Genomic DNA, 17,190 nt, shown 5'->3' with positions numbered 1-17,190 from the left:
GATATGCTTTTAAAATTGCTTCAAAACAATTCTGGGAATACAGCACATTGTGTCTTACTTTTGGTAGGCTTAGTAAAAGAAGGATTATTGAGGAAAACTTCATCAAAGAACACTTCAAATTTTAAACATATTCACAACCTTTTTTTATTATTAATTTCAGAGAAGAAGAGAAAGAGAAAGAGAGAAACATCAATGATGAGAGAGAATCATTGATTGGCTGCCTCTGGTAGGCCCCACACTGGGGATCAAGCCCACAACCTGGGCATGTAGCCTGACAGGGAATAGAACCATGACCTCCTGGTTCATAGGTCAATGCTCAACCACTGAGTCATGCCAGCTGGGCAACAATCTATTAAACTTAAAATGACATTTCAAGAGAGAAAATATAGTATAGTGCCACTATTCAAGTTTACATTTTTTTTAATCATATATGCATAAAAACACTAGAAGCATATTAAAAGTGGTTACCTCTAAGAAGTAGAAATATGGGTGAGTTTTTGTTAGTCATTTTAATTTTTCCACAATTAATATATTTACTAAAAATATAAAACTTAAAATTTTTGATCAAATATAAAAAACAAATAATACATTTACTGTAAAGGAAAGTTAATATATGAAACCTCACTAAAATGCTCTCATAAAAACAAAGATAGAATTATTTTATCCTAAATACATATTTAAAATATTCATGTTCTGATAGTTTTACTTATATATTGTTTCCTTAATATGAACTCCAGAGACAGAATTATATCAAGGCTTAAATAACTATTATGTACAAAGTTTGGAGACAAAGAACAATACTATTTTATCCTACCACTATTTTAGAACTTAAGAGTAACAATAACTGCATTTCAAAAATGTTGCTAAATTAAAAATTTACCTCATAACTTCTATAATCTACTTCCACATCATCTCCATATACATTTAGTTCCATATTCTTGTGACTAAATACTGTAGCTGGCTTGGGATTCCTAGGGTTGCAGGCCATATCATCTGCAAGCATCAGAACAATGTGGCTAGAAAAAAAATTCCAGAAAACATATTATTCAAATAAAACCAAAAAGTTAAAAACAGATGCGTTTTCTTTATGTCATGTGGTATTGTTTTCATTCTTTCCTTCATTAAAAATAACTTGAAATCATTGATTACATTCTTAAAAGAATTATTTTTTCATATCCTTATGTAGTGTAAGTTTTAAAATAGAGAAATTAGAGCAAATCTGGCATGAATTTATCTGCAGAACTTGAAGTTACTAATTTAAATTTTTTCCCAACAGAGTGTACTTTATGCCATATAGCAAGAGGAAGCTGTAGGAACCACACTGTCCTCCCCAAACATTTAAAAATAAATTAGTAATATGTGACATTCTCAGGACTTACACAGTTCATGTTAAACTATGATATTCCAAACAATTTGACTGTCAGAAGCACAAATGCTTAAATATGAAAACACGCAATCCAGAAGCAAGTGCGATCAGTGTATCACAGGATTACATCTCCTACCCAATCACTCTTCACTAGCTCCAGCTCCCCAGTACCAGCCACCATCAACTCGTGATTGGAGGGCACTAGAATAGCTCCCCCCTGGCTTCCTGCTTCCATTCTCACCTTTTTACAGTCCATTCTCCTTATAGCCACCAGGGTGATCTTCCTTAAATAAGTCAAAACATTAAACTTTCTTACTTAAAACCCTCCAAGGACTCGCCACTATAATTAGAGGAAAATCAAAACTCCTTACATGGTCTAAAAAGCTCAATTAATGTGGTCTCTATCTCTCTAGCTTTGTTTGGCCGCTACCATCCACCATGTTCCATCTTCTACACTGACCTTTCTGTCCTACGAATATGCCAAGCCTTTCCCATTTCAGGGGCTACCAACCAAATTTAGACTTCTCTTCTCCCAAATCTTCATATCATTTCAACCTCAGCTTAGATATTCTATTCTCATTATGTATTTTATTTTCTACAGGTGATTTATGAATCTGAATCCCTATCATCTCCCACCACCACCCCCATTAGATTACAAACTCTCTGAGGGCAGGGCTTTATCTACCCTGGTTCACCACTGAAACCATCAGTAATACAGCCTGGTATATAGTAGGTATCCAATTAATATTCATTGAGTGAATGAAATATTTTCATTTTTGCATATACTTTCTTTAAGAGAAAATTAAAAAATTTCTCTTAAATACTTATCTTTATCTTACCATTAAAACTGCTGGACATCAATTATTAATCCTACCTTGTACTTGAGCTTCCCAAACATAAGGGAAAGATTAATTTGGCATATGCAACTAGTTTGGCAGGAGATAACAAGAAGAAAATGTTCTGCTGCATATGTTCCAAATACATTAAAGTTCAAAACTGAATCATTTTGATTTTTCTTGAAAATTGGCTAGGTTTATATTTTGAAAGGGTTCCAACTCCACCACATTCAAAGATCAGATCTTCAGCTGTTACTGATTCATATTCACAAAATGATGAAAGTTATTCCTCTTAAAATGGAAAATATATCTTACAATTTTAATTATGTAAGATGATTAGCTTATATTAAGTGATTATTAATCAGATATTTTTATTAAAAGCCACCATTAAACAATACTGAACTGACTTCCCAATCTCAGTGTGAAAATAAAAAGTATTTCTTCAGGCCATGTTTTTGGTTTAAGATTCAATATCTACTCAATGTCAGTATCATAAAAAAGTAATAATTTCAACTTCAAATTAAAAATTCAATCAATATTTTTCCTAAAATTTTTAAATCTATTTTTCAATTACAGGTGACATATAACATTATATTAGTTTCAGGTTTTCCTCCAGATGCTTTTGAGCCTCAGTATAAGCACAATAACCCTATGTTAACATAATCAATACATCATTTAAAAATCATTACGTTTGTGGATAGTAAATGGAAAATTGGACAGAAAACAGACTGAATTTCAAAGGTTTAGAAGTCCAACCACACACTCTGTTCACTGTTTCTAAAACGTAAGAAATGTTCAATTCAGAACTGTTTTCCAAGAGGAAAAAAATTCTCACTTGGTCCAAGTGTTAAATTGTTTGTATAATAATACTTACATATATACATGAAGGTTAACTCCTTAGGTTTATAGTTCTTATAAAACTATAAATAAATATAAAATTATAAATTAAACCAATAAAACTACCAAACTAATACTACTCTAAAAACATTAATTCCACTTGGAGGATGATGTTATTTTGCTAAAACTAAATGGCTACTGTTATATTTAAACGGAGAAAGAGATAACATCAGCCCTGGCTTTACAGTTCATATTTTTCTATATTTTGACATCCACACTACAATATGATTTGATGATATGAGAAGTCTGTTCACAAAAAACATGTTGTACAAAATGCAATTCATAACTTCCAGACTGTTTACTTTTCAGTAGTTATATTTAACTACGCCTTGGCCAATAAATATTCTTTGAACACCAGTTATCATGAGCTCTATCTTGACTCCATAGTGTCTTTTTCACTTGCATATCAAGTTAGCGTCACAGCAGTTATTTCAGTTATTTAAGTCGTCACTGAGTGGGTATAAAATAACTGCTGGAATTAAGACCAAAACAATCTACACTGAAAACATACTACTACACACCTATAAATAATAGGTAGTTGTTTCTTATTAAAATTAAGACAAAATCCCTCAAATATATCCAATCGATACAAGAATATGATATTCTTACAGATTGGCAATCTTATACTATCAGGTGTAATGACTCAATTTCCACACTTTAATCAAGCCCCCCCCCCCCCCCCCCCCCCGCAAAAGCTACATCGCAAAACAAAGCATATGGTAATATGGCTTTCTCTTAACACAAAACCAAAAGAAAAAGTGAGCACTGAAGTTATAATGAAGTTCAAAGTGGGTTTGAATACAAACAATACATAGTGGTTATTTACATGGGTAGTTTTTACATTTTTTTTAAATCATGTATTCCAGTAAAAGAAAAGAATGTGAAGACAAACATATATATGCATACCTATATATACTAGAGGCTCAGTGCACGAAATTCATGCATGGGTAGGGTCCCTAGGCCTGGCCAGTGATCAGGGCCGATCAGGGCCTTCCTTCCCCTGGCTGCCAGCTGCCAGCAGGGGCCTTCCTTTGTTCCACACTGCCCCCTGGTCGTCAGCGCACATCATAGCAAGCGGTCAAACTCCTGGTCAATCAAACTCCCGTGGGGGCAATTTGCACATTAGCCTTTTATTATATAGGATGGATGGATATATATATATATATATATATATGTATATATACATATGTGTATATATATATATATATATACTTATATATACTTAAGTCTATTATATATATTTAAAGTAGCAAATACTTAAGTCTTAGCAATCAGTGTAAATATATATATACACACACATATATATATACACATATGTATATATGTATATACAGTATATATGTGTGTATAAATATATATATAATATATATACACATACGTATATATATGTATATACAGTATATATATGTGTGTGTATATATGTATATATATTCACACACATATATATACTGTATATACATATATACGTATGTGTATATATATGTGTGTGTGTGTGTGTATATACATATTTACACTGATTGCTAAGACTTAAGTATTTGCTACTTTAAATATATATAATAAATATCAGTGAAGCATAGTTTCTTTCCTTTTACAGATAAAATAAGAAAGTGCTAATACTGTCTTCCCTCACCACTCTTGGATATAATCTAGATAGAATACTTTGATCATGCTTATAAAGATTTTAATTATCATAAATATAAAAATGAAAGTTTAAAACTTATCAAAAAAGAAACATATGTGGGAGGAAAATGGTCTAAAATAAATACTTTTCTATTATCATGTTTGCCAATATTGAAGGAACAGGTAAGCCCTGCATCAGGACTGCTAGGACTCTTTCACACCTCCCTGAAATTTTTCCTTGGCCCAATCAGGAACCAGTAACCAGTGGTTATATATGTCTATATATATGTGTCTATATATATGTGTGTTAATCTATACTAATAAAAGGGTAATATGCTAATTAGACTGGACATCTTCCGGAAGTCCATCCCAACAAAGTCGCTGTGGTTGCAAAGGTTCGGAGAGAGAAAAGAGGGCCTTTGTCGCAGCTGTGAAAGGCCAGAGAGAGAGGGCCTGGCAAACACTGCACGCCAGAAGTCCCATCTCTGCGCGCAAGCTGCACAAGAAACACCTTTTCTGACGGCTCATTGGCTAAGCTTGCGGCACACCACTCGCTTGGGTAATAAGAATCCAAGAAGGTGATCTAGGGTTTTCCACTTCACTCCTGGAGGATAAAACAGAGGTCTGCTGCTGGAAGGGCTAAGAAATGTCATATCCTGCCCTAGCCGGTTTGGCTCAGTGGATAGAGCCTCAGCCTGCGGACCGCAGGGTCCCGGTTCGATTCTGGTCAAGGGCACATACCTAGGTTGAAGGCTCCTCCCTGGCCGGGGCCCGGGTCAGGGCTCATGCAGGAGACAACCAATTAATGTGTCCCTCTCACACTGATGTTTCTCTCTGTCTTTCCCTCTCTCTTCCACGCTCTCTAAAAATCAATGGAAACATATCCTCAGGTGAGGATTAAAAAAGAAAGAAAGAAAGGTCATATTCTATGAAAGAGACATCTTGAAAATGCCTAAAGAAAGTTGTCATTTTTTCATGGTGAAGGGACTGGAGTCCGTGTTGATGAAAACACCTTGGTGGCTGCGAGGTGGCAGTGGCAGCAACAGCAGGGTGATGGGGCTGGCGTCTTCCCCTGATCAGCCTGTAGCCTCCTGCACAGGAGCGGGTCTAAGCCGTTAGTAGGACATCCCTTGAGGGCTCCCAGACTGTGAGAGGGGGCAGTTGGGTTGAGGGGACCCCCCCCTCCAGTGCATGAATTTTCATGCACTGGGCCTCTAGTGTATATATGTATATGTGTGTGTGTGTGTGTGTGTGTGTGTGTGTGTATACAGATGAATAACATTTTATATCAATGAATAACATTTTATTACCATAGCCCAGTGGTTGGCAAACTGAGGCTTGCGAGCCACATGCGGCTCTTTGGCCCCTTGAGTGTGGCTCTTCCACAAAATACCAACTTCTGCGCATGGGCCACGAACTTTCAATTGCACTGTACATGTGCCCGCATGTGGTATTTTGTGGAAGAGCCACACTCAAGGGGCCAAAGAGCCGCATGTGGCTCGTGAGCCGCAGTTTATCGACCACTGCCATAGACTTATTAGAATGTGAAATTTCAAAAATGATAACTTTTCATTTATGATACACTGATATTACCTTAATAAAAAATTTTCACTGAATGAAATTTAAATAAAGTACTATTTTGGTCAAATGTTCTAAACTGTTCACTTAAAATTGCTATACATTCTAAACCATGCTACTACTGTAGAGCATTTTTAGCTACCAGAGGTAGGATCACCAGGCTTATCTTCAATAACATCATCATTCCAATCTAGAACAGTAACTGAGGACCAAAGGGATCTTTGATGCTCTCCTACTAATAAATCTCAGGGTTCTACTCAAAGGTGTCACTTTTTGTTCCCTGACATAAATTATTCAGGAATACTCTGTATATTATTGCTTCTTCAGGAATTTAATGACTGTTGGACCAAGCAAATGCAACAAATTTTGTTATATCATCATTAGCTTGATGCCAGAGTCATTCACTTTTAGGCTTTTCTTTCTCCTCGTCCATGTGTTGAGGAACCTCCAAGTTAATAAATCTCGCCACTATGCACTATGAAGGTAATCATAACAAATCTAGAAGCAGCAGGTGCGAGACAATTAAGATTTTATGAATTACATTCAACTTGCCAAATGTCAAACAAATGTCATTACTAGATTATATGATGCCAGATATTTTGACCTGATATTATTAGAAATAAAATTTAAAAAACTGCATTGCAGAGACAGGAAGTCAATAGCTGCACACATGTTACATGAGGGTACAACTAGCTAGCTAAAGGCTCATATATTCAAAATCACATGTGTTTTCGTTTAATACGATAACTAACATTTATTGAGTACTTGATATATTTTAAGCAGTGTACTAATAAAATAAGCACATGACAAGCATTATATCATACATTATTTCCAAGATATAGTATTTATGCTTTAAACTTCATTACAAATACTTCTTAAATTTTAAATAAACAAATCATTTAATTTTATAGTTATAGATTTTAAGTCCATTTTTACCTTTAAAAGCTGAAAAATCTTCCCAAAGTCTTTTTAAAATTACAATAAAATCTGACTAAGAATGCTTGAGGAATTGAATTATTTTTCAAAACCTAATATTAGCCTGGTGCCTCTGTCAACACCTACACTACCTCCACCCTGCAACTGACCACTGTGGACCTCCTGCCTTGTGGCTACAACCACTGCACCTATATCACTGCCACCATGGAAACCACTGTATGATTAAGCTGCAATTTTCTATGAGTAAACATATTCCTCTTTTGTCATCACACATTTATGAAGTTTCTGAAGGACAATGAAGATTACTGGCAAGCACAGCATAACCTTTACAAGAACAAGAGAAATGTAAAAATTCATTATTAGTTCACCAGAAAGCCACGTAAGAGCAGTTCCTGTGCACAGAAGAGTCGGGTGGAAATCTGCACAGCATTTTCCAGTTCTGACCCAGATGGATTAAGCCTCCGTGCACCTCCTTACTATTGTTCAATGTTACGACTGAAGATCTGCTTCTTGCTAGGAGGTTCATTTTTTTTTTTAATACTTCCAACTTCAAAGCACTGAAAATTTCAAGTGGAATGTGTTGAAGTTTCTTTACATCATTTCTATATTCACTTTTTTAAATTCTTTTGTAACTAAATTAACATGGCCTGAATGAACTGCCTCCCATGAAATCACATACAACCCCATGATATTTCTTTTTATATGCAATACAACCAATGAGACCTTAAACAAAGTTATTGAGTAACTTCGAAGTGTGGAGTTACCACAATGGTAAGAGTATGTAAAGCAATGTATGACACCATTCTTAAGGAAAAAGAAGGTACCCATGTTCTTGACTGGTTTCTGATGAAGGTGCACCACCATCCAAACCAGACTGTTGATGACTGGTTAAGTCTTATAAAAAAATCACGTTTTGTGAAGAACATGGTTGTTGTACTGATAGTCATTATGTTGCAGCCCTGGGAGACCTCCATGCTTGTTGCCCTGGCATTAATAGAAGGTAGAATGAAACATGAAGATGCAATAAAGATCATAGGACAAAAGTAGCATGAGCTTTTAACATCAAGAAGTTTATATACTTCGAGAAGTATGCTCTCAAAATGAGTCTGTCCTGCAAAGGCTTCAATGGCCAATAAAACTGGGGTGTCTGATGGTATAGTTTTGAAAGTGAAACTTCTGAAATGACCTAATTTATTGTACAAACTAACCAAAAAGTTAACTTGGTGAATGAGTCTAAATAAGCTTTTATAGGAGCATTGATAAGCAGTTTTACAAGGTTAGATGCTTGACAGAACCTCTATGTTGGTGCTATGACCAACCCATTCAAACACTTAGCAAAGATTCTTGCTATTCTGTATTTAAAATATGCTTATCGTTTGTACCAGTTCACCTTTACTAAAATCATGCAATACTGAGTTAAAAGTCTTTTTAAAATCTATTTCTACTAGAGGCCCGATGCATGAAATTCGTGCAAGGGGATTGACCCTCGCAGCCCTGGTTTCGTCCAGAAGGTTATCTGGAAGGTTGTTCAGCTGTCTGGTCTAATTAGCATATTACTCTTTAATTATTATAGATTCCAGAATCTTATCAATAGGTAAGAAATTTAGACAGAGTAGATACCAAACTATCCAGTATAAAACTTGTATATATTTAGTATCATAAAACTAAAACCCTAGGAACTATGAATCCTCTAGATCTTATGTGGTTTATTTCTTCAGTCATTTCAAGCATTGAAAGCAGGGCCTATAGAGTTATTTGCTTACTCACTTTATGTCTATATCTCCCACACCCATACCAGTATATGTCAGATTTGCACAACCATTAATTTTTGTTAGATTTTTTACCAAGTCATACATTAATTATTTAATGTCTCTATATAAATCTCATTTTGTACTGTTATGGAAAACCTCCATTATGAAAACCTGTGTTGTACAGAAGTACATTTTAATGTCTCCAAACAAACAACAAAAAGGAATAGTTTTAGAGATAATTTAATGTTTGTATTTGGGGGTGTAACTTAATAGGTAGGGCCTAAGAAAAAGCAATGGGAGGTGGGGTAGCTCTTAAATATTTCTAGTATGATATTGCTTTTGTCTTGTGAAGAATATGTAGAATATGCTCTTTAGTAAATATTTTTAAAGGTAGATTCTTTCATGCTTAATCATGAAATTTTTGAAATTCTTCTTTTTCCATACCCATTAGATATTGTTTACCAGCTATTATTTTTGTTTGAAGCAATCTTTTTTCCCTTCTCTTCCCACCTCCCTTACAAAAAAGAAGTGGGTTTCTGCCTAGTGGGTTTGGCTCAGTGGTTGAGCATTGATCCATGAACCAAGAGGTTACTGGTTTGATTTCTGGTCAGGGTATAAGGCCTGGGTTTCAGGCTCGATCCCAGTAAGGGGCTTGTAGGAGGCAGCCAATCAATATTTCTCTCTCATTGATTTCTCTCTCGACTCCATCCCTCTCCCTTCCTCTCTCTAAAAAATTTAGTCATGCTTCCTTGCCCACAGAGCTGCAGACCCCAGGACATCCACCTCCAAGAGCACACAGCTCCCATAGTAGAAACTTGAACTTCTCTCTCCCTAGCTGCCAGCCCCCAGACACCATGGTGACACCACTCCAGCGCATGGGCCCCCCAAGCCTGCCACTCAGGCAGGCAGCTCCTGGGTGCCTCTGTGAGCCACCACTGGGCATGCATGTACCTAACCAGAGCTCATGGTCCCACAACAGGAACTGGAACTTCCCCCACCTCAGCTGCTGACCTCCGAACACCGCAGTCGGGCTGCTTCAGAGCGCAGGCCCCCCCGCCCCCCGAGACCCCGCCCAGGCAGGCAGGTCTGGGGTGCCTGTAAGTTGCCACTGGACACACATAACCAACCAAGGACTCACAGCTCCATAAGCAGAAATGGGACTTCCCCTTCTCGGTTGCCTGCTCCTGGACCCCTAGATGAGTTACTGAGGACTCGCTTCCCTGGAAAAGGTCACACTGTTTCAGCCACAGACTCCAAGATTTCCATATCCCCAGCTGCTGGTTCCTGGACCCCTCGTGATTCGCAGGGGGAAATCACTCTGGCCAAAGTCCCACTGTCTCAACCGCAGACTACAGGACAGCTGCCTCAAACCGTCACGAGCTCCAGGACCCTCATAGTGAGTTGCAGAGTGACACGACCCTAGCAAGAGTCACACAACACCAGCCAAAGTCACAATACCTGAGCCTCAGGCCCCGAGACCCCTTCTTCCCAGACCGGGAACTCTGGCATCTCACAGTGAGCACACACCAGTGAGACCTCAGGCAACCCTTTCCACAATGTGAGCCAGAACCACGATCACATCCACAACAGCTTGCACAACGAGGTCGGGGGTAAGTCACATTGCCAGACAATCCGCGACAAGACTTCATTCACAAATGAGAAACTAACATTCAAGAATCAACTACTTCAGGAGAACCCAAATATTTCAAGTAGGGGGCTCCACTAGATCACCAAGCTCAGGAGATCTGAGAGACTGCACGACTGGGTCCCAAGATCACCAACTACATAACACCAACCCCTAAAAAAACTGGGTAGCAAAGAAGTTGGATCTAAGACATAGAAACAATTAAAACATTACAGCAAAAAAGGGGGGACAAAAAGTAATCCCAAAAGGAAAGAAAAAGAGGAATCACCAGAAAAGGAATTAAATGAAAAGGAGGCAAGTAACTTGTCAGAAAAAGAATTCAGAGTAATAAGTATAAGGATGCTCAAATGTCTGGATGACAAATACACACAAATCTATGAAAATTATAAGGAGCTGAATGAGAATGTCCCCAACATGAAAAGGGATCAAGAGGAAATAAAGAATGACATAGCTGCAATAAAGACCACAATGGAAGGCTTAACAGTAGATTAGAAGAAGCTGAAGACCGCATCAGCAAGATAGAAGACAAGGTAGAAAAAAACACCCAAGCAGAGCACCAACGGGAAAGAAAAAAAAAAACTTAAAAAACAGGAGGGGAGACTAAAGGAGCTCTGGGACAACGTAAAACTAAACAACATCCGCATAATTGGGGTGTCAGAAGGAGAGAAATCTGAGCAAGAAATAGAAAACCTGTTTGAAGAAATAATGACAGAAAAATTCTCTGATGTTGAAAAGAAAAAAGCCACACAAGTCCAAGAAGTATGTAAAGCCCCAAACAAGATGAACCCAAAAAGACCCACACCAATATACATAATTAAATTGGCAAACAACAATGACAAAGTAAGAACCTTAAAGGCTGACAGAAAGTTACCTACAAGGAATCTCCCATTAGACTATCAACTGATTTCTCAACAGAAACACATCAGGCCAGAAGGGAATGGAATGAAATATATAAAGTGATGCAAAGCAAGGGACTGAATCCAAGAATATTATACCCTGGAAGGCTATAATTTAAAATTGAAGGTGAAATCAGTAGCTTCACAGAAAAAAGACTGAAGGAGTTTATTACCACCAAGCCAGCAATGCAAGAAATGCTAAAGGGACTGTTATAAAAAGAAGAAATAGAAAGAGAATAAGGAACATAGGCCTAAAGAATAAAAATGGCTACAAACAAGTACCTACCAATAATAACCTTAAACGTAAAGGGACTAAATGCTCCAATTAAAAGACATACGGTAGCTGAACGGGTAAGAAAACATGACCCATATATTTGCTGTCTACAAGAGACCCACCTCAGAATAAAGGATTCACACAGACTGATAGTGAAGAAAAAAGCTGGGTAGCAATACTTATAGCTGACGAAATAGACCTCAAAGTGAAGGCCAATAAGATATAAGGAGGGACACTTCATAATACTAAAGGGACCAATTCAACAAGAGGATATCACTGATGAAGGAATAAGCATCTAGATTATTCAACATCCCGAAACTTTCCTATCTACTTACAAATCAATAAAGATATGTCCTCTGTGCTCCATAAAACCCTTCACCATCTTCTTAGTCTTGCAAATGGCTCTCCTTATTACCTAAACATTGAGAGCCTGGTGCAAATGCTCCTTTTACCTTTGTCATTATTTCCACTTGAGAGCACATTTCAAGTTTTTAACCATTCTAAGTATTCATATTCAAACATTATTACTTACATTTTATCTGAGGAAATACTGTTGAGAAGTGACAGAAGACAAGAATCAGAACATTCAAAGGCATGAAGTAATATTATCTTGACAATAACTACATTGAAATCTGCAAAGCACACTTACTACAGTTCCAGTCCTTTTGTTCATAAAAAATAAGGCAAAATCATGAAATAAAAATAAAATAAAATTATAAATATATAATTTAGAAAATTTTATAAATTAATTGTAATGATTTTTTTAAAATCGTCTGCCAAAGATATCCTTTTCAAAATTGATTTTTAGAGAGAGAGGAAGAGAGAGAAAGAGATGGATTGGTTGCCTCCCATACTCACCTTTTGGGCTATGGGACAATGTTCCAACTAACTGAGCCATCCGGCCAAGGATAATTGTAATGATTTTTTTAAAAGTTACTCAATTACCTCCCTGTAAAGAGTAGTCTACAAAGTGACACAGTAGTCTACACAGTGACACAAAGAAAAGAAAGATAGATGCATAGGAAAGGACAGGACAGTGGATATTCTAAGTTTTATCGGTGGGATAGTGAAAAAAATAGAAATGGGAGTTACTAAATATTATGTAGCAGATGTCAAAACAAAAAAAAACGAACACAGTAAATTGGAATTGACAAAGCTGTAGTTAATGACTAAAGGCTGGTTGAAAATTTTGGATTTTATGGAGAGGCAACAGAGAGTCACTGCAGATTCTTGATTGTGAGAGTAAAAGACAAAAGCAGTGTCTGAGAAAGATAATTCTAACAGCTGTCTGTAAGATGAGTTGGAAGGGAAAGACTTTAGAGACAGAATAAACAGCTACAAAGCTGTTGAAATACAGAAGCATGTATTACAGTTACAAACATGATGAAATAAAGAAGCAAGAAATACATAAAACATGAAGTAATACTTAGACAACAATAAAAACTATGGAAAAAATAACATGGTAACAAGAGAGGCATTCCTTATATTTATTTTTTATAATACAATTTAAACTCTTTTTTTAAGTTTTAGGGGGTTTTTGTTGGTTTTGTAAATTTTTTTATTATTATTGATTTTAGAGAGGAAGGGAGAGGGAGAGAGAGATAGAAACATCAATGAGAGGAAAAACATCAACCCATCAATCAGCTGCCTCCTGCACGTCCCCTACTGGAATGGAGCCTGCATCCAGGCATGTCCCCTGACTGGGAATCGAACCACTGACCTCCATACATGGGTCGATACTCAACTACTGAGCCACACCGACCAGGCATATTTATTAAACTAATATTAACAATTTTCACAACATCCCAACATTATATTCATCATGTAGATATATACTTTTAATTTAATAAGGTATTAAATGATCAGTGTGAATAATTACACCAACCTCTTTAGGAATGCCCTAGAATAAAAAGAAATTTTTTTAATTTTCTAATTATAAATACTACATAAATATTAACTGTTATAAATTCTTAAGGAGGGAGGAGATAGCTATGATATAACAGAAATGCTCCAGCCATAAAGGCAAAAGACCTGGATTCAAGTTATGTTTCCATTATTTAATGTTACCTTTAATGGACCTTAGTTAAGTCATTTAATCACTCTAAGTAATCATTTTTAATATGTAAAATAGGAAAAAATACAATCTCTCAAAAAGGCATCAAAGAATAAATGAAATAATTCATTATAAAATCTCTAACATAGTGCTGAATTATGGTGGATAATGAATGTTTGGTACAGGGTGGGTAAAAGAGGAGAAAAAAACTGGGGTCCCTTTTGGCTGATCTCATTAGAGAAAAAGCCAAAACTATTTTTAAAGAACCATAACAGCCATGCCCTTCTCCATTAGTAAGAAAAAACACACAAAAATTGCTGAAATATCTTATTAATGCTCTACCTTAGAAAATGCCCTCTTTGGTATACCATCTAATCCATATCAGCATAAAAAGCAATCATTAAAAGCTGTATTACCAATGTAATTTTAAAAACAACAATATAGGCAATTAGTAATTTTTTAATTTACAAAAAATTTTTTACCAGAATTCACATTTATAATTCTAATATTTATTACTTGGGAAAGAATTTAAAACAGCAGACCAAAAATAAAAAAGTGCACTGGAGGGAACTTAAATAGTAGGAAGGTAAGGCATGAGTAAAGTTAAAGTTAACTTGTCTTAGGCAAGACTCTTATCTACTTCTATCTAATAGAAAGAAATGAATTTAAAATTCCCTCGTAAGATCATCCCACCCACAGATACTTAAAGTAGGAATTGGGAAATCTATCTTATATAATAAAAGAGAAACATGTAAATTGACCATCGCTCCACGATGCCCACCAGCCAATCAGGAGTGAGTATGCAAATTAACCTGACAAAGATGGCGGGTTAATCTGCATACACAGGCACTGGGAGGAGAGCAGAGCAGGAGAGCCAGCAGCTTAGGGGGAAATGGCTCCCTCAGTCGCTGCGCCCCGCAAGCCGCTGGGCGGAGAGCAGAGCGGGAGAGCCAGCAGGGAGTGGAGCGGCTTGGGGAACTTGGCTCCCCAAGCCACCAGACAGAGAGCAGAGAGGGAGAGCTGGCAGCTTGGAAGACTTGGCGGAGTGGGAGGCCATAGGATGGAGACAGAGCAGGAAGGGAAAACCAAGAGCTCAGGGAGCACCAGGAATTCTGAGAATAGTAGGTTTGGTGGCAGCATCAGGACCGGAAGAGGAAGCCCAGTGCGCGGGGAGCACCAGGAATGCTGGGAATCATAGTTCTGGTGGCAGACGGATCTCCTAGACACTAGAGCAAAATGAGCCTGGAGCAAGTTACTGTTGCGGTGGGGGATGGAGGGAAAGCAAAGGTACGAGACATAAGTAAAATCAGAGTGTCTAGGAAAAATTAAAGGGAAGATATCCTAAAACTTCCAGGAAATCTCCACCAATGAAGCAAAGGGGAAAAAAAGCCTCTATTATTATGTAAGCAACAAACCAAACTGAGTTAGGGTCTCAGACAATTCGCTCATATGATTGCAAAGACAGACAGAAACTCCCACATGGGAGAGGGCTCCCCTGAGGACTCCCAGATTGGAGAGGGTGCAGGTCGGGCTGAAGGACCCCCATGTGCCCCACTGCACGAATGTCGTGCACCGGGCCTCTAGTCTACACTAATAAAAGACAAACATGCAAGTTGACCGTACCTTCACTACACCTTAAGCCACGCCCACCAGCCAATCAGAGCGACTATATGCAAATTAACCCAACCAAGATGGCAGCCGGCAGGAGCAAGCAGGAGGCTTGGTTGTCCCAATGATGGAGTAAGCCAAGCTTCCTGCCTGCCTCCTGGCTCTGAGCTCCACTCAAAGCAACAAAGTTTCAATTATAGAAGGTAAATAAACCCCAGATACCTGCTTTCAGCCAGCTGTGGCCACGGAACTGGAGCGAGCAGGAGTGCATTGCCCCTGGTGATGGAGGACACCAAGGTTCCTTCCCACCTGCCTTGGCTGGCTCTGAGCTCCTCTCAAGGCTACAAAGTTTCAATTATAGAAGGTAAATAAATCCCAGAATAAAAAAAAAAAAGAAAAAGAAAAAAGGAGAGGCTGGGAGCTTCCGTTGCCGGAGGGCGGGGGGGCTTGGCCAGCCTGAAAACACCCCTCAGCCCCTCACCCAGACTGGCCAGGCAACCCAGTGGGGACCCCCCACCTTAAAGTGGGTGTGGCCAGCCAGAAAATAGCCATCAGCCCCTCACCCAGGCTGGCCAAACCTCCATGGGGTGAGGGTACCCACTGTGGGGGGAGGGGGGGCTTGACCAGCCTGCAAACAGCCATCAGCCCCTCAACCAGGCTGGCCAGGCACCCCAGTAGGGACCCCCTACCCTGAAGGGGTGTGACCAGCCTGCAAACACCCATCAGCCCCTCACCCAGGCTGGCCAGGCACCCCAGTGGGACCCCCACCCTGATCCAGGACACCCTTCAGGGCAAACCAGCTGGTCCCCACCCATGGACCAGGCCTCTATCCTATATAATAAAAGGGTAATATGCAAACTGACCCTAACAGTAGAACGACTGGGAATGACTGGTCACTATGACACACACTGACCACCAGTGGGCAGACGCTCAATGCAGGAGCTGCCCTCTGGTGGTCAGTGCGCTCCCACAGGGGGAGCTCTACTCAGCCACAACCCAGCCTCTCCCGCCTCCTCAGCAGCACTAAGAATGTCCGACTGAAGCTTAGGCCTGCTCCCCACTGGCAAGTGGACATGCCCCGAGGGCTCCCAGGCTGCAAGAGGGATGTCTGACTGCCAGCTTGGGCCCGATCCACCAGAGAGCGGGACTAAGCCAGCAGGTGGACATCCTCCGAGGGGTCCCAGACTGCAAGAGGGCATAGGCCGGGCTGAGGGACCGCCCCGAGAGCACAAATTTTTGTGCACCGTGCCTCTAGTATACTATCTAATAAAAGAGAAACATGGTAATTAGCGTAAAACCGCTACCCTTCCCATTGGCTAAAAAGGACAATATGCAAATTAACTGCCAGCCAAGATGGCGGCCGGAAGCCAGGCAGCTGGAAGCTAACATGAGGCTTGCTTGCTTCAGTGACGGAGGACTCCAACGTTCCCCGCCTGCCGCTGCCGGCCTCTGAGCTGCAACTCTAAGCAACTATGTTACAAATATAGAAGCTAAACAAAACCCCAGAAACCTGCTTTAGTCGCCGGGCTTCAGCCAGCAGGATCACAACATTGTTTCAAATACAGAAGGTAAACAAAGGCCAGAAGCCTGCTTTCAGCAGCGGAGGCCTAAGAGCTGGAGGCTCAGAGCTAAAGCTGGCCCAGAATAAAAAAAGAAAAAAGAAAAAAAGGAGCAGTTGGGAGCTTCAGTCACCCGCCAGCCTGAAAACAGCCCTCAGCCCCTCACCCAGA

General features: G+C 39.0%; 1 protein-coding gene across 1 annotated transcript in view; it reads right to left on the bottom strand.

Moving 5' to 3' along the window:
- The window catches only part of PIGK (phosphatidylinositol glycan anchor biosynthesis class K), a 100,158-nt gene that overhangs the window by 69,530 nt on the left and 13,438 nt on the right, over positions 1 to 17,190 (bottom strand). Inside the window, exon 4 of the mRNA XM_081086537.1 lies at positions 881 to 1,016. Within this exon, the coding sequence (XP_080942663.1) occupies positions 881 to 1,016 (136 nt within the window). The remainder of the gene's footprint in view (positions 1 to 880; positions 1,017 to 17,190) is intronic.

Source organism: Myotis nattereri, assembly GCF_964212035.1.
Source record: "Myotis nattereri genome assembly, chromosome: 3".
NCBI lineage: Eukaryota > Metazoa > Chordata > Mammalia > Chiroptera > Vespertilionidae > Myotis > Myotis nattereri.
The sequence above is the reverse complement of the archived record's forward strand: the minus strand, read 5'-3'. Positions and strand labels throughout refer to the sequence as shown.